General features: G+C 30.4%; 2 protein-coding genes across 3 annotated transcripts; both read right to left on the minus strand.

Moving 5' to 3' along the window:
- Positions 1–226: 226 nt before the first annotated feature.
- Positions 227–13,176, minus strand: LOC135927980 (alanine aminotransferase 1-like). Its single transcript, XM_065464278.1, has 12 exons — positions 12,980–13,176; positions 12,466–12,582; positions 10,944–11,070; positions 8,773–9,008; positions 8,527–8,661; positions 8,284–8,416; positions 6,745–6,824; positions 5,916–6,058; positions 4,581–4,689; positions 2,794–2,859; positions 2,175–2,336; positions 227–697 (listed from the first exon to the last, which is right to left on the minus strand). Exons 1-12 carry the CDS (start codon positions 13,097–13,099, stop codon positions 455–457), a joined length of 1,671 nt encoding a protein of 556 aa, XP_065320350.1. The 5' UTR covers positions 13,100–13,176; the 3' UTR covers positions 227–454.
- A 6,633-nt stretch (positions 13,177–19,809) lies between these two features.
- LOC135928486 (uncharacterized) lies at positions 19,810–20,539 on the minus strand. Of its 2 annotated transcripts, none has more exons than XM_065464949.1 (3): positions 20,376–20,539; positions 20,033–20,182; positions 19,810–19,987 (listed from the first exon to the last, which is right to left on the minus strand). In XM_065464949.1, the coding sequence occupies exons 1-3, from the start codon at positions 20,506–20,508 to the stop codon at positions 19,935–19,937; spliced, it is 336 nt and encodes a 111-aa protein (XP_065321021.1). In that variant the 5' UTR covers positions 20,509–20,539; the 3' UTR covers positions 19,810–19,934. The 2 variants fall into 2 exon arrangements, with proteins under 2 accessions (XP_065321021.1, XP_065321020.1); XM_065464948.1 differs by having other exon boundaries at positions 20,226–20,539.
- Between the last annotated feature and the right edge of the window lie 1,283 nt (positions 20,540–21,822).

Consider the following 21,822-nt stretch of genomic DNA (forward strand, 5'->3'; position numbering starts at 1 on the left):
ATTATGCGATAGAATAAATTTGTTTTTTAAATGTGGATGGATTAAGATAATAAATAATTGACATTCATTTTGCTGTTTGATTGACTGCTCTAAACCGAACCCATTTTTGCTTAACTCATTTTGAACAACAGAATTCACCTTTTCTACCCGGGTTTTAAACCCGAACTGATTCCGGCTAAATCAACCGAGATCGCAACTCGGCATACAATTACAAAAAAAAAATAAGACTAACTAAAAACATGATTTATTTTTGTGGAAGGTGTTTTTCATCATTTTCAAATCAAATATTATATAAAAATATATTAAATTTAAAATAAAGGTAGTAAAGAACGATTAAACTTTTTTTAAAAAGGGGCTTTGGTGCTCAAAAATAAAAAAAAAATTGAAAAAGATTATAAAAATACATTTGTAATAATGACAACTAATCAATAAAATGACGGGTACTCATGAGGACTTATCTATTCGTTGTTTCCCAGGTGATCCTTAAATCCTGGTAAAACTCTATCAATATGTTTAAAAACCTCTCCAATTTCGATATTTCCGGTAAAATGGTTATTCTGAAATGAAACGGGTAAGATTTTTCGCGCCAAGTGTCGCCATGTTTGTTACAGCCGAAACCGGAACCGGGTAAAAGCGCTAAACCTTTTTCCTCCAACAGCATCTCGGCGAATAAAAAATCGGCCTTCTTATTAATTTTCTTTTTTAATATATGTATATAAAAAATAGTAATATTCGTATAAACAATTAATTTAAAAAATAATCGCGATAAAATTTTGAAAATGATGTACTAGAGGAAATATAGATGGACGGCTCGGTTCAGGCAGCCTCACGGACCAGGTGATTAGCGACATGCAGATCGAGGTCCGGTCTGGCCATGCGCACTGATCCTTTGGTCAACTGGCTTAAACATTATCTAAACAATGGGATCATGTGATCACGTGATCCAAAATAGCCGTAAAATCGTAAAAAGTAAAGATCTGCGCCATAATTTTGACTGAACTTTTTCTGAAGATTTATTATTATTTCTTACATTAAAATATATTTCTTAGAAGAAATCATGGTTTTTCCATCGGACATCACATAAAAAATTTCACGGGTCAATGGGTAATTTCTTACAAAGTTTTTTCCCACGAGCTGAGTTCAAATAAATTTAAGGAGTCTAATCTTACTGAAAAGAAAAATCTTTTCATGTTTTTTTTTAAACTGAGCCGAGCTGATCTTCAGGTTGCATTAATTATTTTTAATGAGTAGATTGGATATCAAAGTAACTGACAATAATATATAATATAGCAAGAAGACCCCAGGAACCAATTTTTAAATGACCGAAAAAACCCAAAGACCGATTATCAAAAGACAAAATGGGGGCTGATTCGGATCTATTTTATCCCCGCTAAAAATAACGGTTAATAAAATAAAAATCTTCCGAAAACATTTGAAGATTTTTTAGATTTATCGAAGGATAATCATTTGCCATTCCACCATGAAAGATTTTTTATGCTTTTAAAAACTACGCAAAAAGATTTAAGTTTAAAATTATTTTTTCCCCCAAAAAAACACTGGGAATTTTGAGGCAAAATTTGATCCCAAATCCCAGCTGGAGGATTTTCATTTTTAAAATTTATTTTCAATAACAATTATACTCATTATCTATTATCTGTATAATCCTCAAATAACGTCAATCAAATTTAGCCCAATAGTATTCTTTTAAAAAAAAATATTCGTCCAATGATTATCATCATAGCAATTTTAAGTCAATACTAATTCTATCATGTGGCAGATTATAATTCATGTTAAAAGGTTCATGAATATTTTGTCATAAAAAATCTATACATATATAATCCTCAAAAAACGTCAATCAAATTTAGCCAATAGTATTCTTTTAAAAAAAATATTGGTCCAATGGTTATCATCATAGCAATTTTAAGTCAATAATAATTCTATCATGTGACAGATTATAATTCATGCTAAGAGGTTCATGAATATTTTGTCATAAAAAATCTATATATATGTCAATCAAATTTAGCCCAATAGTTTTCTTTTTAAAAAAATAATCGTCCAATGATAATCGTCATAGCAATTTGAAGTCAATAGTAATTCTATCATGTGACAGATAATAATTCATGCTAAGAGGTTCATGAATATTTTGTTATAAAAATAAATGAGTGATTGATAACTTTGGCATGCAGAATGAATTTGTAAGGCAAAAAGATTTTCGGAAAAGCGTACATGGCCCCTTGGATGGGATTCATTTCTATTCCCTCCACTACTCCCTTAGCCAATCTGGAATTGATCAGTTTAGCTTTTAAGTTCAGAGCATTCAAAATTGAATCTTTTTCCTGGGTAAATTTTTTTTTCCCAAAAAAACAAAATTTATGTTTTTTTTGTGTTTTTTATTTTTTCCACTATTGAAATATTTTTTTTCAAACTAAGTATGAATTCCTTAAAAATTATGTATTTTGAGAGTATCACTTAACTCCTTAAAATATGCATAACTTGCTAGGGTTGTGAATACCTTTAGTCTATTTGAAAAGGAGAATGCTAAATCAATAACTAATCTCAACAATTCTTCCGAGTAGTGGCGGGAAAATTGCTGCCCTCTTATGGCGAAATCGAATATTTGTTTCAACTTAAAATCTTAATTTCAGCCCTCTTTTTTTAAAAAAAAAAATCAATCAATCAAATAGATGCTTTCTAAACAACAACTAAAATTTCCGCCCATATTTGTCTCTCTCCTACCCCTCACCTATCCCCATTTAGATTTGGGTCTTAATTAATTTATATTCAAATCTAAACCTGCGCGTAGGTAACGAAAGAAGGCTCCCCTGGGATTGGTGGATTTACTACACAATCCAAAGCAACCTTGGAGAATGTATATTTTTTAAAAAATATATATTTAAATTAGATCAATAAAAATGCTTTTGCTAGTTAAAACATCATTTAAATAAATCCGTATGTCAAATTAAAATTATTTAAGTCCTTCCGGCGTAAACAAAAAACATGCTATAAAATTTTCTTTTTATCTATATAAATGAATTAAAAATATTTCAAAAAAAAAATTAAAATGATATTATATGGATTACTACATCCCAATCCAGCCTTTGAAGGCATAGGAATTTTTCTAAAATAAAATCTGAAGGAGGGAACTGATTAAAACTATAAACCTCTATCTTATTAAATCAACTGATCAAATTTTAACAATTTTTTAGCGAAAACATAAAAATTTTAACATTTGACAAAATTTTTTAAAAATGACAAAATGTCATATATGATCGACTCCCTATATTTCGAATATAAATTGTTATACAACTTCTTGTTAGTGAACTGGAATGATTTCTAAAATTAAATTTAATTTTCAATATTTTGGTAGTTTTTCCAAATTATCTTGCCTGAAGGGGGGGGGGGGTGGTTAAAGATCTAGTAAACAACCTCATTTTGCTAGAACGTATTCCGGTATGTTATCTACAAGAGTTTTAAATACACTTTTTCAAATGTATCGTGATACAGATACATGCTCTGAAAATTATCTTGATACAGATATCGGATGCGTGCCAACATGTTTGGAATAACTACTCTATTTCAGACCTAACTTAATATAATATACATTAAATGTTTCCCATAAATTTTTTATACATAAATTTATAAATGACTCCAAGGTTGACAGCAAAAAGCGTCTACAATTCATAAGATAGGTATTCCAAACATGATTAGAATCTATTTCCGGTAAAAATTAGATTTAAAAATTTTAGAATAGCGCTCAAAAAGGATTTAAAGTTGTAAAAGTAACACATTGCTGGAAAAAAAACATATTGAAGCTAATATATATATCCGAGAAGAGAAGAGAAGAGAAGAGAAGAGAAGAGAAGAGAAGAGAAGAGAAGAGAAGAGAAGAGAAGAGAAGAGAAGAGAAGAGAAGAGAAGAGAAGAGAAGAATATATATATGTACTTTAAATAAGAATATATAGATAAGACACCGATCTAAATACAACATCTCTTGAGCCAAATTCATGCATCATCCGACGACAAATTTGGATTGACTTCATAAAATTTCAGGGAAAAAATTATCTGAAATTTTTTATGGGATTAGAAACTATACACACATGCTGGAATACAGTTCAGGCAAAATGGAGTCTTTAGGGAAAAAAAATATAAAAAAATGTAAAGCTAGAAGCTGATTTATTTTGAGGATTCGTCCATGCTCTGGCGCGATGCTAGATCGCGCATGCTCCTTTATACCTTGCGAATGATATATATGCGAGAATTATTCATATTTGATCGATGATTCATGAAAAAATGGATACCCTTCACAGAGATTTTCATTTTTAGGCAACATAAGGATATTTATCACCCCCCCCCACACACACCCGTCCTACCCCTTTTCTCCTTACCCCGGAATTCTTAACGCTTTGGACCATAATATGGAGTCATATTACACCTCTCTCCTCGCCTATTCCTGAAGATATTATTATTTATTTTTAAATTTATCAATATTTCATTTTTTTTTTGAATTCACACGATGAATAAAATAAAATTAAAGTTTGATAGAAGAAGGGTTATTTAGAAATAAAGTTATCGTATTATACCTGTCCCAAAGTAGTCGGGCATAAATGGGACAGGGCCATTTGAAGGAATACGTCCAAAATATCGGCGGAAACGTTGGTAAATTGTATGTAACCTCCTCTGATTCCACACCTTAGGTATGTTAGATATATTTTTAAAAAAATTTAAGGCCCAACCCGGTCCGAAACCCGTTCGGGCCGGGTACGAGCCGGGTCTACTTTTTCAGATCTCTAGTGTATATGCACGATAATTGTCATTTTTAAGATATATCATTTTATAATAAAGTTGGAATTCCTGGAGGTGTAAAACGATTTAAAATAATTGACAGCGATCATACGTTTCACGAAATTCCTAATCCAATAATTGAAAAGTCTCGGGAAATAAAATTTTGGATTTAAATGGAAAAGAAAATATTCATTTCTAATCACTAACTAACCAATAACGGTTTTAAAGAGAAAAAAAACCCAGTGTTTTATTATACCTATAATTATTTTCTTAGCATTTTATTCTTTCGTATTATTATCTTTGCCAGGTTGATATTTATCACATTATAGGAGAAAATCATTCATTTAGATCCCTAACCCTACCCTAACCATATTTCTAACCCTATTCCTATTCCTAACCCTATCCCTAACCCTAACCCTAACCCTAACCCTATCCCTAACCCTAACCCTATTCCTAACCCTAACCCTATCCCTAACCCTAACCCTATTCCTAACCCTATTCCTAACCCTAACCCTAACCCTATTCCTAACCCTATCCCTAACCCTATCCCTAACCCTAACCCTAACCCTATCCCTATCCCTATCCCTAACCCTATCCCTAACCCTAACCTTAACCCTAACCCTAACCCTATCCCTATCCCTATCCCTATCCCTATCCCTAACCCTAACTCTAGGGGTAAATACGCGAAAATTTTTGCTCACAAATCAAAAATAAAATGATAATTTTCCCTGTATATCTTCTAATTTTATTTTTTTTGCCTTAAAAGTCAAAAAAAAATGGCCATCATATTATTTTGCAAATCATATTTTGGCAGGAATAATTAAATATATTCCTCTAAAGATCACGTGAGAGAATCAACCAGGAAGCCCATGAATCCAGATCGATTTTTAAGCTCGATTTGGATTGGAATTCCTTTAAATTTTTCCAACCGATTAAATAAATATTCTTGGTGTGTACAAAATATGGCTGTATTTTTTTGTATTTTTTGTCGGGAATTATGTAATTAACTGTAAATTCAGGGATAGGCACCGCCTCCTGAAGAAACTGGACCTTCAGGTACCCTATAAAAAATACGACATTCTGCAAAGATAAAAGAGAAAAATAAAAAATTTCGGGCATATTAAAGTATGTACTCTCCAGCGTATCCTTTAGATATAGAATACAGGGAAGCCATTTCAACCTCATCAGAAATATCAGGGGTTTCTTCGTATAAAACTCTTCTGAAGGATCTCCAACCCACGTCGTCAGTATCATAATAGTCGTTATGTTGATAGACCTAAATCGATAAAAAAAATAAATTATTGTTTTAAAATTAGATACTTTTTAAGTAACTTTAATTTTAAAATTTAGAAATATAAATATAATATGTTTAGAAAAAATGTCCACATGCTATATGTAGTAACAGAAATTCGGTGACATATAATACTTAATCTAGATTACAATTATATCGAAATGCGTTGGTAAGTGTACGTATATACATGGGAGCCCGCCATCAATGATGTCTTTTTATTCAGCCAATGGCATTCACTACAGCTGGCTTCAATGAATGTACACTTTTAATGAATGAATCACCAGTTTCGGTTAGTCAGTAATATAATTTCATAGATTATTTTATATTACCTATATGGCACGTGATATGATCTCAAGTTAAGCGTTTCATATCATATGTTTATTTCATTAACCCAAAAAAAGAAGATAGTTATACATAGATTTAGGTCTATTGATAATATAGGCATGTGTTCCATGACACAAGTCCTTTATATATATTCTAAGATACCTAGAATGTTGGACCCTAAGACCGGTTATATTTTACACTACTACTTAGAAGATTTTTGGGTTACAGATACCACAAATATATACTTCATCTAAAACCATTCTATTACTTTTGAATAGAGATACAAAAATGGATGATTTTTTATGATACAAAAATAATAAACATATTTATATGATACTATCAATCACCTCGTCGCATAACAGGAAGAGTTTGTGCTCGTGAACGAATCGCAATATCTTTATCATATCGTCGAGCGATAGTATTTGACCTATAAGTGTTAAAACGAGAAATGTTTCATATGTTCCTCGGGTATATATATATATATATATTTAATAAACATTAGAACCGCACACTAAAAAGTAAAATAAATACTTTGAAATTGTAATAAGAACATTTGATCTAAGTCAAAGAGGGAAGCGATGATCGGGCTTTGGAGGAAAGACCGGGGGCGTTACCCGCGCAAAGTATACAACATTGAGTAGCGGAGTAAAATAATATTTGGCTCGCTAACTCTTATAATTTAGTTACTTGACAAATAATGTAATTTTCGATCTAGCTTAAAATATTTTTTTGTTCGAGATGAATATTTACGCGAGAAAATTTTTCGCTCATAGACGTCACACAAAAAAAGTGATGGACATCGATATCTATTTAGAGAAATTTCGAGGATACGGTAATATTTTCCTGGATAAAATGTTTAGTCAGCTGTTTTCAAAAAAAAAAATTGGCCCAAATCGTTGATACCGTTTACCGAACATTAGGGGTACCGAGGCAAAATAACGAAACACAAAATATTATATATGTTAGCGGCAGTATATGTTTTTTTTTAGTAGAATGGGTTATTTTTTTTTTAAACTATGAATTCCTTTTTTTTTGAGCGCCAGCATGTTTAGAATAACCTATCTTTATGAATTGTAGAAGAGAAGAGAAGAAGAAGAGAAGAGAAGAAGAAGAGAAGAGTTGTCGGAAAAAAACGCGTTGCCCGGAAACCTATACAATTTAAAATGTTTTAATTTCACTTATATATATTTGTTTCGTACGATTAACGGAAAGAGCTGATGTATTTATAGATTAAATATAGAAACAATAAATAATAGCAGCAACATCGTGGACATTTAGATATCTGCAAAAGTAGGCTCGACCCGGCCTGAACTGGCTTCGGGCCGGGCCGGGTCGAGTCGGGCTTCAGAATTTTTTTTAAATTCGGGCCGGGTCGGCTAAATTTTTTTAAAAAATTTTGGGTTCGGGCCGGGCCGGATCGGGTTTGAAAAATCAGGCCCGATGCAGACCACTAATGAACACATACCAAATATCACTTCCTTCTCGTATTTTCTAAATAGAACACAATTATCCTTTTTTTATTTAAAAATTTAAAAGTCCACTTTACCCCTGCTCCTTTATAACAAGGCTCTTATAGGTGGAATTGATTAATTTTTAGCACCCACTTCTACAAGAGTTGGAAGCTTTTATTTTGATCGTTTATTAATGTACCGAAAATTTTAAATCAAAAAAAAAAAAATCAATCCTTTTCACCTCGTATCATCTAGCCCCAGTCCTCCACTGCCATATTAAATAAATGATTATTACGATGGAAAAAAAAATATAATTTAATACGATTAAACCTAACTTTCCCCAAAAAATGATTTGGTTGGTATATAAATTATTTGTTGAGATGGACTTAATTTGGCATATTCATATAAAAAATCCCTAGAATCCGTTATTTTTACCTGTAGGATTCCCTGGATTAATTATGATTAACACTCTGGGCTGGCAGTTCTGTTCTAAAGCGCGCTGGTAAAGTTCTTGGAGTTCCGGGATATTGATTCCCCATCCAGTTTTCTCGTTCAAGTAATAGTTTAACTAAGAAAAAATATAGAGATAAATGTTAAAGCGACCGCACTATATTTTACTCACTAAATTCCGAAATGTAAAAAAAAATGGAATTAAAGAAAAAATGTCACGAATCAAACTTCCAACATGTCGTACTCGGCTATAATGATCGAATATATAGGATACTGAGGGATGGGTGTCATTATGCCACTCTTGAAGAATTCGTTTGGTCTCTGGTCGTCATTCGATGCCTGGATGAATAAGGCTAAAAAGTTCTATTTTTGGTTAAATATTTTTCTATAAAATTTTAAACAAGAATATATATGGAAAAGTAGCTATTTTTGAGTTATTAAAATTTGATGCTAGATGTTGATTCTAAATTTTACTTTAATCGCGTCCGTGGCTCCCGAACTGACAAATACAGTCTTCCAATCACATTCGGGGAATTTCCCGGAAGATTTTTTGCCATTATAAGATTGGTTTACGGAAGAACAACCATTCGTGGTGATACCGTAAGTCGAACAATCGATCACATTGCTATCATTAAGATTATCCCTTCTGTCTATGAACCTGGCTATGTTCTTTCGCACTAATTCATACCCCGGGCTGGGAGAGTAAGAGCCTTTTATTATTGATTGACAGATTCAAATTTGAAAAAAAATAATATGAGATAAATAAAATGACGTATATCATATTTAATTTCGGACATTCCCACTCTATCTCTAAAAACAATGAAGAGAAATATTGGTAGAAAACGAAATGATTGGCACCCGTTAAAAATCGACATGGCCTAGATGACATTTCAATAAATATTATTTTGCTTAAATTTAAACTAAGACCCAGCGACTAAAACAAAACGGGCTCTTTAGTAGTTGATAACCGGGACACACATTATTTATTTTTCTAGCGCTGTAACTGTTAACTCAAGAAAATTCTTCTAATTTTTCACTTTTTCCAAAATTCTAGAAACATTATCTACACCAATGAAAATGGAGGAGAAAAGAATAAGATTAAGAGTTCTTGTTAGAAATCTTTCAGAATATATTGTTCCTTAGTAATGGGTGACCGCTAAATTATATATATATATATAAATTTCTTTAGAGTAAATATATATCTCTCATGCTACGATTCTTTCTGTATATTTAGATGTCATTACATAATGACATCAAGATTGAACGGGAGTGAAACAATTTCCCTTAAAAATTTATGTTATTTAACTTTCTCAAGACCTAGGTGGTCTAACAGTGCGGCGCATACCTCGTTAAAAATATAAAATAGTAGAGATAAATGCTAATATCAGGGAGCCAGTTCTTAAAAAAAAATCAATAATCCAATATATTCGGCTATTTTGTGTTGGGGAAGAGATATCGACGTTATCAGTATCATTTGTGATAAAATGTTTGTATATTCTACTACGAAATTTTAGAGTCAAATTTATGGTACATTCCTATCTAGATGATAAAAAAAAAATCAGCGCTATCTTTAAATAATCTTAGGAAATTTCTAGAGAAATTCTCACTATAGCCCAATCATAATTGTTTCCTCATTCTATCTAACATGTTGGACCTTTGTTGCACTCACATCTAGAATCATTACTATGACAACGTGAAAGCACATTTAGTTTCCTAGTGCATCATTATCACATTGATCAAACTTCGAAACGTTTTTGTAATGCGCCGAATCTTTACCATCCAGTTGTAAAATATCAGCAATGGTTGCCTATATCTTCCGCACATTTACTAGTTTCAGAATCAATTACTCCCTCTTAAATTTGAAATCTTAATACTTATTAGAGTAACCATATTTTCTTTAATACTTTTAAAGATATTATATTTATTCCATCGTGGCCAGATCATGTAATCCTATGTCCCAAACATACATGGTATTCACCTAACCACTCGGGCAGTTACCCTGATATTCAATTCTGCTTTCATGCTCATTGAAATTTTCTTAGATCCTTCCATTTATTGATCGGGTGTAAAAATGCTTTAACTTATTATTTTTTTTTTTGAATTCAAATTTGGCGGAAATTTTTTTATCTAACCGAGAAAAGAATAATTGAAATTAAATAAAATAGATTTCCAAAATTTTTGATTCTGTGGGCTCATAGGTCTAATCATACCCACTCAATGATGACATAAAATAATACCTAGACTGATGTTTTTCTTTAAAAGTGTAACATCAATGAAAACAGCTGGGGACGCCATTTTGATTACCCATTAAAAAATTTTAAAACGAGAGGCCAATTAAATAACTGCCTGATCATCGAATAAGGTAGCAAGTTATCAATGTAAATAGTAGTTTTTTTTAACATGAGAATAATCACTACACGGGTCACCAAAATGGCGGGTCCAGCTGATTTGCCTTCAACGACGCCTTCATGTGCATTATTATGAATGTATAGTCAGTCCAGGTATTATTATATGACATTGTACCCACACCCTTTTCTTCTCAAACCATATGGTTCCATGATAACTCCCCCCATTTAAAAAAAAAAGTCAAAATTCACTGAAAATTTAGTATGAGTATACATATATTATATGTTTTTTAAAAAAACCTATACATCCACCAGGGAATTCGTCAAGCAATGTTTCTACCCTCCTGATAACATCGGGAGGAAAGATTTTACACCATTTTATAAAATGATCGTCGAGTAAACCAGGATAGGTGCACAGAGCCATAATCTGCAATTTTTTGTATATAAATAATTGTTATTTTTTTATATTAATAAATGATATTTTGTATACACCCTAACCGCAAAACCAAGAAATCTTGGTAAGGCGATAGTTTGATTGACGTTTTTTTAAATTTTTTTTGTAATTTATTGCATATTAAATCATTAATTTGAGCGCGTTTTAATTTAAATTTTTTTAAAAAAATAACTGATTTTGCAAGAAATGCATTCCGATAGGTGCATTAAAATCAATTGGGATGCATTTCCGGCAAAATAAGATCTTTAAATTTAACAAAACCCACTCAATTAATGATTTAAAATGCAAAACCTACTGCGCATGCCGGAAAAACCTATTAAACTATCATATATTTATAACCAATTGGAATTTATTTATTTTAACTTCTTAAAAAAACAATAAGGCTGCTTCCTTAATTGTCTTAATTATTTGCTCTTAATAATGAATGCCAACATTTTTCTCAAAAATACAGCAAGGACACCTTTTTTTTTTAGATGATGGATTTTGATAAGATTTTATTTTAATAATATATTTTTATTTAAAAAATCATTATAAAATAGAAAGAAAGAAAGAAAGAAAGAAAGAAAGAAAGAAGAAGAAAGAAAGAAAAGAAAAAAATCAAATTATTTATTAATTTCCTCAAAAATATAATAATATTTTTAATCTTGTAGTTGTAGGTAAAATTTACTATAAATATGAACGATTTAATACGCATTCCAAATTTTTATTGGCCCGTTTGAGTGGCCAATAAGATATTAGTATCCAATTAACCCGAAACTCATTTTCAGGACCCATTATGGAGTTTCCCAATCCCAGCCGGAATTTCGATTTTTAGAATTTTCCTAAACTCATTCGAGAAAATTTGGTTATTCCTAACTTTTTAATGGTTTCAAAAGTAAAAAATCGCAATGAGCCAATGAAATGTTTAAAATTATCAACCACGTGATTTTTTTTTAACCAATCAATTTATACATACATCTATATAAATATAAATGAATACTTTTTTTTAGATAACATAAATATTATTTAAAATTCTAAATACAATACAAATCTACAAAATTTACTAACGTTCGTTGGATAAAAATTAAAAAAAATTAAGATATTTTTAGAGATACCATAGACCTAAAATACCCGGCATGGCCAGACCTGAAAATATAAAACCAGGGTCGGGCCAGGCTGAAAAATTTTTTGTTAAAAAAAACATGGCCGGCCGTGTGTAAATTGTACTTCTTTCTTCTCAGAAACTTTCCAATAAACACTACTTCCAGTTCTATTCCAACAAATTTTACTCCCAAATTTAGTTTCCTGATTTTCTTTCTTTCTCTCTTTCCTTCTTTCTTTCTTTCCTTCCTTCCTTTCTTTCTAATTAATTTGAAGCGAGTTAATTACTTGTCTAATAAAAGTTATGGGTTTCATACCCAACGCGTGCCCATCTCCCAGGGTAGCTATGATCGTTTCGTTAAATTTGAATTTTGGCGGATTTTCGCTACCACTTTTCTCGTTGTTCTACGCGGAACATGATAGACAAAATTTTTTATTATTATTATGAATTTATAATTCGTGGAATTCTAAAGATTTAAACCTGAGGACATGTACATTTTCTTTGAGGACCTGATTGGTCATCCTACAAACCAATCAAAAAATCAACTAACATTTAAAAATCCATACAACATAATTTCAAAAATTAATTTATCTCTAAAATTTTATGCCGCCCCCCCCCCCCCCTAGCTGAATTAGCAATCTCTTAAGTAAAGAAAAGAAGAATAGGGATTTTTGCTAAAATATGGAATCAAATTTGGAAAAAAGTATACGATATATAAATTACACCGAAAATATTTCCATACATATATTTAATCTTTAAAAAAGTGTATAAATCATCTAATATATTTATAAAATTTATTACTGATTTTAGCAAACTCCAGATTTCACAGGCTCTCAGATCTAATGGACCCCTAACAGCGAAGCTTTTCTTCAGTAATCTGGGATTGATATTATCGATGGTTAGGATATTCTTCTCCGACATTGACTCGAATTTTTATATAAGAAAACAACACTTTATTTTTTATAAAAAAATTTCATATTTTAAACTTTCTTAATTATTTTGGAATTAACAATGGAAAAACGCATTAAATTCATCAAGAAGACAATCCATCATTTTGAATTGAATTAAATTTATTATTTACGCGACTTTAAATAACTTAAGGTCATACGATTATTATTACTTGATTTTTTTTTTTTTAAAAACACAAAAAAAACAAAATAGTTTTTTATTTTTTAAAACAATTTTTTCCAAAAAAACATAAATTTTGATTTGTAAAAAAAACTTATCGTTATAAAATGTTCTGAGGAGCGAGAAACAAAAAGATTTGTTTGCCAAATTCCTCACTTCTCTTAAAAAAATCTAATTTGGTTATGGTTTAATGAGACCTCAATGGAGATTTTCAAAGACTTATACGTACTATTTAAGAGTTAGTTTCTAATTAGCCGAACCGGGTCAATCGAAACCGACTATGAGGATTAAGACTCGAGCCCGTAAACCGGGTCCGGAACGTGCCGGAATACAATGATTTCCATTATGTTGGGCGAGTTTATCATTTTTTTTTTCAAATCTGGACGGGGCTCAAAATGACCTATGCAGGCTTCCGATAATCGAGGCAAAATATTCATTAAAACAAGCTCTTCAAATACCATATGTTTTTTTTTGAAGAATAAATTAGAAGGAGGTCTTAAAAAATAGTTTTTCCAGAGAAATTCTTATTCGTCTTACTGAATTCAATCTAACCAAATATAAATTAGAAGCTACATCATTTAGGCTCCTCTGTTTGGTAACACTGCTATCTCTTCCCCCCTTTCTCCAATTCACTCTTGAGAAATTTTTCCTAGGATCCCAATTTTGTTTTTTATTAGAATGACAGTTTTTTCTTAAATTATCATAACTTAAAGTGTTTTCAAATTATTTTTTAATAATTAAGTTAATCACAATCAATGTGAATTGAATAAATAAATTGATTACTAAAACTGCCCAGAAATAGCTGAGATTTTCCTGGGAAGAAGGCTTTTTCCGATGACCTAACCTCGCAAAGATTTCTTGAAGGACTTAAGGGGCCACTTGTATAGATTCTTTGTTTTTTTCTTTTTTTTCAATGTTTATTTTGGTCCTTTAGTTTCTTTAAGGGATTCATTATATACCCAATTACAGCAATTTTAAACCTGTCGTGCCTACTAGAATAACAATTGGAATTCTTCAGTCAAATGATGTTTAATAAAAAAAATCTTAGCCCCTAAAGCCAGCAACTATTTAACGTTTATAAGGCTGAATTATTATTAAATTTCGAAAAATAAACAAAATAGTATTTTAAATGATAGCTGTGGCTGAGAGTGTTGAAGATGCGAACTGATAAAATCTGGCTTGAGACTCAGCCAACAAACCATGGATTCAATTCTTGGCGGTACTAGTATTTTTTTTCCCCTGAAACGCTGGGACGAAGTCAATTGTTAAAAGTGTCACCACAGATATAAAGTAGGTTTAAAATATATTTTTAAAAAAAATTGCTCAAAATTAAAAAAAAATATGGTTCCTTTTTTTTATAGTGAATTGCTATAAGTTCCAATGATGTAAAATATTTAGTTCAGTGATGATTCAATCATTCTGGCGTGCATCAATCACATAATCAACTGGTGGACATGTCATCCTTTTAATTTCTAAATTATTCTTTTTTTCAGAAACCAAACATGGCGCTTCACCAGTTGATTATTATTAAACGATGATTCAAAATGTATCTTAATGATTGATTGAATTGTCAGTCAAGATAAGTATTATATGACACGTCTAGTCACCGCTTAACCAACCTTTATGAGATGTAAATCGAATTCATTTTTTTATTCAAGTTATATAAATATAAGTCAATGATGGGATAAAAAAAAGATACAATTAGAGTTACTTTGAAGAGTTACATTAGATTCATATAATACAAAAAAATAATGAGTTTCAAAATGATTTTACAATGGCTATGCCATGAACTATTTTATTATTTAAAACGTAAATATCGGAATAAATTATCAGCTGTTTTAATCAGGGCAACGCTCGTTACATTCTCGATACGTCTTAAATCTGTTCTTATTTCCGGGGCAACCACCATGCCGAAACATTCGACATTTTTTTTCACCGCCTCTGTAATACCAAGCAGTGTGACATCGCGTATGACAACCGCACCCGGGTCTTAGCGGCAAATCGCAAATTCCTTAATTTTAAAAATAGTCCATTATTAAAATTAATGTTAAAAAATAATAAATACCGTTACAATGTCTGCAAATGTTTTTTTTATTTAAATGATTTGTTCAGTACAGGTTAGCTGGTAAAAAAAAAATAATACGTTTCTAGAGGATATAATAATTTACGAGATAACCCCCCCCCCCCTGAAGATTTAGTTTTGGTGAGCAATAGTGTATTCAGATAAAAATGTCCCTTGCGACTTTGTATATCCGAGCATAGGTAAGAAAAATTATAACGCTACAAGATAGGTAGTTAAAAGCGATGCGTTTTTTGCGCGTATCTTTTGACGCTATAACCCTTTTGAGTCCGTTTTAAATGCGACATGAAATAAGGAAGCTCTGAAGACCTTTCAATAATCTCAATTTCCTTACCAATAAAAGAAGCACATAAGGTAAGAGAAAATGTTTTTTTAAAAAAATAGGCATATTATAATATGGAGATGAGGATAGTTGAATAACTATATTTGGCTCTTATTTTGAAATGGAAAGAAAAGAAAGAAAGAAGTTGAATAGTTCATCCGCATTTACTTTACAATTTATGCCTCGTTCATAATAACCCCAAAAATAAATATTAATTAGAACAGCTATACTATATAGCTTAGTCATGAATTACGCATTCCCTCACCATCAAGATGATTATATAGGTGGCATTTGTAGTAAACGCTTACGCGAATAGCCACAGTTACGATATCGCTTTTAGCCACGAATCATGCATTATCTAAGTATCATCGGTTACTATAAACGAGACCCTTTGGCGATACGATACCACGCGAATTGTTCGCACTTACTAGAAAATGAGGCCTCAAAAAGAAATTGTAAAAATAAAAACGAATGACATTAAGAACGAAATGGAAAACAAAGAGAGGGAAGGGGGTGCGAGAGTGCGTTTCTAAGTCAAAATATCTTTCAAAAAAAAGATTCCTGCATTTATACATTAGGGCGTCTAAAGCCGATTTCATTTCAATTATTTTCTAAGAAGTAAAATTTTGACTTAGGGATACTAAAAAATGAAATCTTCAAAAAAGTGCTAAGAATCTTCTTTTTTTTAACCTTGTTGACGTTTATCTGTATGTTTAAATTACGAAAATAATGGTTATCTTCCCACTGCGTCTGTAAACATGACTTGTAAGACTAAAATTAATAGATTATCCTAATATTATACCTAAATTTAAATTATACTTGAAATTGCTATAATCAATAAGCTGAGATATTTCATTTTCAACGTTATTAAATGTTTTAATAAATACAAAAAAAATGAACTTTTGGTAAAGAGAACTCGAATTCCAAAATTTTATCAAAAGTATCTTGATTAAAAATAAATGTATATGGTATGGATAACGCGGCAATAATTTAGCAGATAACCCGAGAATAACTTAGACCGGGGCGGGTCTTTAACCGCGTTCTACTCGATAATGAACACTGTCCAAGATACATCGCTAAAATAAGTTGTCGGGTTAAACCCTAAAAATAAGGGCGAAATTTGAAATTTAATTCAGACAAAGTAATTTTAAATTGATACAAAAAAAAATATGGTTCTAAAAAAAATTATTCGCTAAAATTTTCAAATGCTAAATCGACTAAATATCATAAGGAGTGCAGCCCTCTGAGCCTATTCTATGTTAAGATTATTAATCCTTTTTCTAATTTTTGCATTTAAGCTAGCTAGCTAGCCCTTCACACTTTTAGCTGACCGAGCTGGGCTTTGCACATATCTACTTCAAACTACTATCGTAGCCTTAATTTTTATTAGATAAAGGCAACCGTCATTCAACAATTTTGCATTAGATTGATTGGTTGGAAATTAAATAATAATAATAAATTATATGATTATTATGATATGGTAAGATACTTTTTATTTTCGATGGTGAAATTTCACGATCATTATTAAATTTATATTAAAAATTTTTAAATTATTGTGGTTATCTTGGGGGATAAATAAATTTTTAATTGAAAATAATTATTGCATTTTAGATATTAAGAAGTGTTAGATACTGGAGTAAGATACAAACATCATATATTAATTTTTATTTATTTTTTATTGTTTTTAGTAAAAATAAGATAGGCAGCTCCGTCTATCAAAGTCAAAATGAGATCAACATAACTTCACTAATACACGTCTCAAATCACGTTTATTCGATACCTTTAGGTATGCCAAGGTCTTTCGTAGACTTTTGGTAAACCGGAGTGAAAATAGATTTAATAGCCCTTCAAAAAAATTCCCAATGTATCCTAAAGCAAGAATCAAAAATTAAGCAGCTAAACGTCTAAAATGAAATTAACTGGTTCGCGTTAGTCGTTCATTACCAACAATCGTATACGTTCGCGTTCAACGTTTGCAAAACGGAACGCGTTCAGCGTTTGCAAAAAAAACGGAACGCGTTCAACTTCGTAAACGAGTTCATTCAAATCTACAAATATTAAATTTTTAACAGAAAATGGATTTTATATAACTGGAGAAAAATAAAACCATGTTTAATTGGATTCAATATAATAACGAATCTTCAGCAAGATGCAGCATTCTTTAAAAGATTTGATTCGTTGAATTTTTTTCATAAAAAACAAAAATAGTTACCAACACACCACTAATTTATATATGAATTTGTGTATTTGAAACTGTCAATCCGGGCCGTTCTAATAATTTTCTGACACTTGAGATATTCTTAGATAATTTCTAGATTTATTCTAAAAAAAAATTAATGATCCCCCCCCCCATAGTGACCTACCTATGCGCCTGATTATAATTATATATAGTAAAATATATAAATCCAGGGACATAAACCCGGTCGAGTGTTAGAAAGCGAGTTGAAGGTCTTCCAAGCAGCGGGGGCGGGGGTATAGGGACGAATTTCCAAAATGATGCTGAGTATATAAATTAACACCTTTTAGCATCCTCTTTTGTAAAGCTCATATCTAAGCTCCGCTTGATGCTAAGATCTCTGGCAAAATTGGATCTAAACTGTATTCCATTTTCGACGAATTGTGACGTTTCTAAAACTTTAAGATAGTCGAAACTAAGGATTGCCGTAATAAATAAGGAGATCAATGAATCCCTAATCCTGAACGTGCTAATATAGTTGGAATCTTTTTCCTTAGAATCCCAAAAATATGTATGTCCATTTAAGCAAAGGCCAAGGCAGAGTTAAAATCTTCTATATTTTTCCATAAATGTCGTGAGGATCAGATGGATTTGATAATAAAAAATTTTTAATATAAACGGGATAATTTTCTTTCAATAATTTAACCTCGCCTTATTTGACCAATCTTTAAATTTACCAACAAAAGGTTTTTTACACAAAAAAAATGTAATTTTTAAAAAGGCGGGCCCGCGAAAAAGGGGGAATGAGCGAGATAGCCCATACGGATCACAAAATGTTCTAATTTTAGGTAACATTTTTTTGATTCCACTGCAACTTTCTACGAAAGTCGTCCGAGAAATTCTCCGGCTTTTTTTAAAGATTCTTTACCTATAATAAATGCAGTGGCGAAATCAAGTCCTTTTGTCCCCAGCCTAAAATTCCCAAAACATCAACCAAAATTCACCCTTCCCTCCCAAGCGTTGGTAGAGTCTAGGTTATCATTAAATGACCCGTTATACATACGTTTCTAACGATGAAAGGCTCTCTTGCTATCATCAGGCCTCTTTTCTCACCACTATCTTCTATGCACCTATTGTTGGCAGTTGGTAAATTGAGTTTAGTTTAAGCAGCCTCTTTCCATATATACACCAGGGGTAAGTACTGGATTCCTTCACCTACACAATGCCTCTCCCAATCTTAACCTTTATATTTTCTGGATTCAACTTTAAGCCCTTCATGCCCATAGTCATCTTCCATTCAATAATTCTATACTTATCCCTCATTAATTGCCATCAATACGCAGTCATCCACATATGCTCCAACAAAAGTTCATTGAATATTCTCTAGCTACCATGTCAATTACTAGGATAAATAATAATGAAATCAGTCCTATTATAATATATTTAAATGACTGTTATGATATAGTTAAATTATAGGTTATACTATTAAATAGTATGAGATGAGTAGGTGTTAGTGACATAAAATTACTCCATTGGAGATAGCCAAAGAATATTGCTTAAACTTCGAGATTCTGCTATTAGATGTCCAAATCCCTGTGCCAATCTATAAGCAAAATCTCCAGGCTTATGTTTTTCTGGATAAAATATCAGATAGGATAATGGATCAGTAATTGGCCGATATCAATTTAATATCAAATCAGCCTCCAAAAAGTGATATAGGTATACCCCTAAAAATAAACTTTATAAATAAGGCACTGTATAATACATATATATTTAAACTTTTTAAGATATTTACTTATACTTTTATATCATTTTATATACACATTTTTTTTGTGCCATAAAAATTAATATTCGACACAATAAATCTCATGAGATAAATGGTACTAATACGCATTAATTAATTATGTGTTCAATTAATGCCTTTATATAGTTTGTTTTATTTATGAATATAGAAAAGCATTACAAAAATTTAATCAAAATGGCTGTAAAATTTTGAAAAATTCTTATATCTTAAAACAAATGCATTTTGTTTGAGAAACAGAATTTTTTTTTATAAATTTCTGATAGGAAACCATGGTGTTATAACTTCTCCATAAGTTTTTCCTAAATAAAATAAAGCAATTTATTTATATATGATTTATATAAAACTTGGTCTTTCAGGAGGCCATTGATCTCTATGATTTCTCATATACCATAATATCATCATTCTTCTCTTATTTTTATTGTAATAATAACGTTTAGGGGCATACCATCCTGCTAATGCTGCAACTCCACATGATAGAAAATAGGTTTGAATACCTATATTAAAAAAAAAAATTTTAATTGCAATGATTTATAAAACCTGAAAAAGGTGGTCGTTTCATTATATGAACTTTTCCCTGGTAAACAGATAAAAAAGTTACAATTACTCCAACTGTTATAGCAATTTTTTGGGCATTTTTAGTTGGGTCATTGGTAAATATAAACTTGTCTATGTTTTTCTCAAACTCACTTCGAGTATCTTTACTAAAATCATGGCGATATGTTTCTAGATCTTTGTCCCAATCAGGATACATTGGGCACATAGGATATCTATAAGTGCCATCATCAAACCCAAAGTATTTACTATCATCAAAGAATCTCATGTGTTGAGAGGATAAATGCTAATGAATCATATGTTTGTTAATTTCATTTTATATACAATTATTTTCTTTTCTTTTTCTTATCTATTAAAACTATTAAGTATAATAATAATAAAAATGTTATAAAATATCATTTAATTTTAAGATAATTGAGTTCCCAAAAAAGAGCAATAGTTTAATTTGAAAATATTGATTTGTATGTTTTGTTTGATTGAGGAATAGGAATTTCCTTGGTTTAGATGTTTGCTATTTAATTTTTTGAGCTAAATTTTTAAAAGGCTAAATATTAAAGGAGCAAACTGACACTTATTTTATTTTTTTTATTGTATATTCTAATGGATTTTATGTTAACAATATTAATTCACTGTTTTAATAAAAAATTTTTAAAGATTAATTATATATAATGAGTAAGGCAGGTATGTTTTCTTTGTAAGATATTTTGTAATCTGAATTAAAAAAAACAATCTTTGAAGTTATCTGGTTTAGGTTTGATTATATAGATGAAAAAGCATTGCTGAACTGTAAGATATGATAATTCAGAAACGTTTAGCTTTATATCTATATCTTTTTTAGTATTTTTTTAATATAAATATTTGAATAAAGTAATTAATATAACGAATCATTGTTAATCTAAAAAAATTAGATTTATAAAATATTTAATCATCATAATCAAAAAGAAGAAAGAATTTAATTTTTTGAAGAACTGTTCATATTATTATTAAATCCAAGGAAGACATTATCAGCCGACATTTAAATAGAACTTTTTATACCAAATAAGCAAGCAAAGATAAATTTTATTTTATTTCATAAATTTTATATTGTTAATTTGTATATAACCATTTTATAGTAATTTTATACATTCTTATTTTGTATAGGTTTATGTACACCTACATAATATTCATAATTTTGATGAATTATTAAAGATAAAAGAAATATTTTTAAATAGTTAAGCATAATCTCACAATTTGCTATACTAAGAATATTAAAAACAGATTGATTTTACTTTTTTTTATGCCTTTTTATATTTTGCATATTTTGAAAAATAAATGTAAATTTTTTAATAATCTTCTCCAAACACAAAAATAAAATATATTTTTCATAATAAGGATGACTTGATAAATTCACCAAAAAATATAACAATGAATGCTCAAAATTAACTACTCCCCCAAAATAGATATATATGACACGCCCCCATTTGTAAACCAATGAGGCATTTAAACCACCCCTCCGGCTAAATTATTGTCCTTTCGTTGTGTCTTTAAAAATTTGATGATAGTTATCCTTGAGTATCCTCTCTTTGTTCGCTGATAAATGTTG

This window comes from Gordionus sp. m RMFG-2023, chromosome 4 (genome assembly GCF_954871325.1).
Source record: "Gordionus sp. m RMFG-2023 chromosome 4, tfGorSpeb1-WG-v2, whole genome shotgun sequence".
Lineage (NCBI taxonomy): Eukaryota > Metazoa > Nematomorpha > Gordioida > Chordodea > Parachordodidae > Gordionus > Gordionus sp. m RMFG-2023.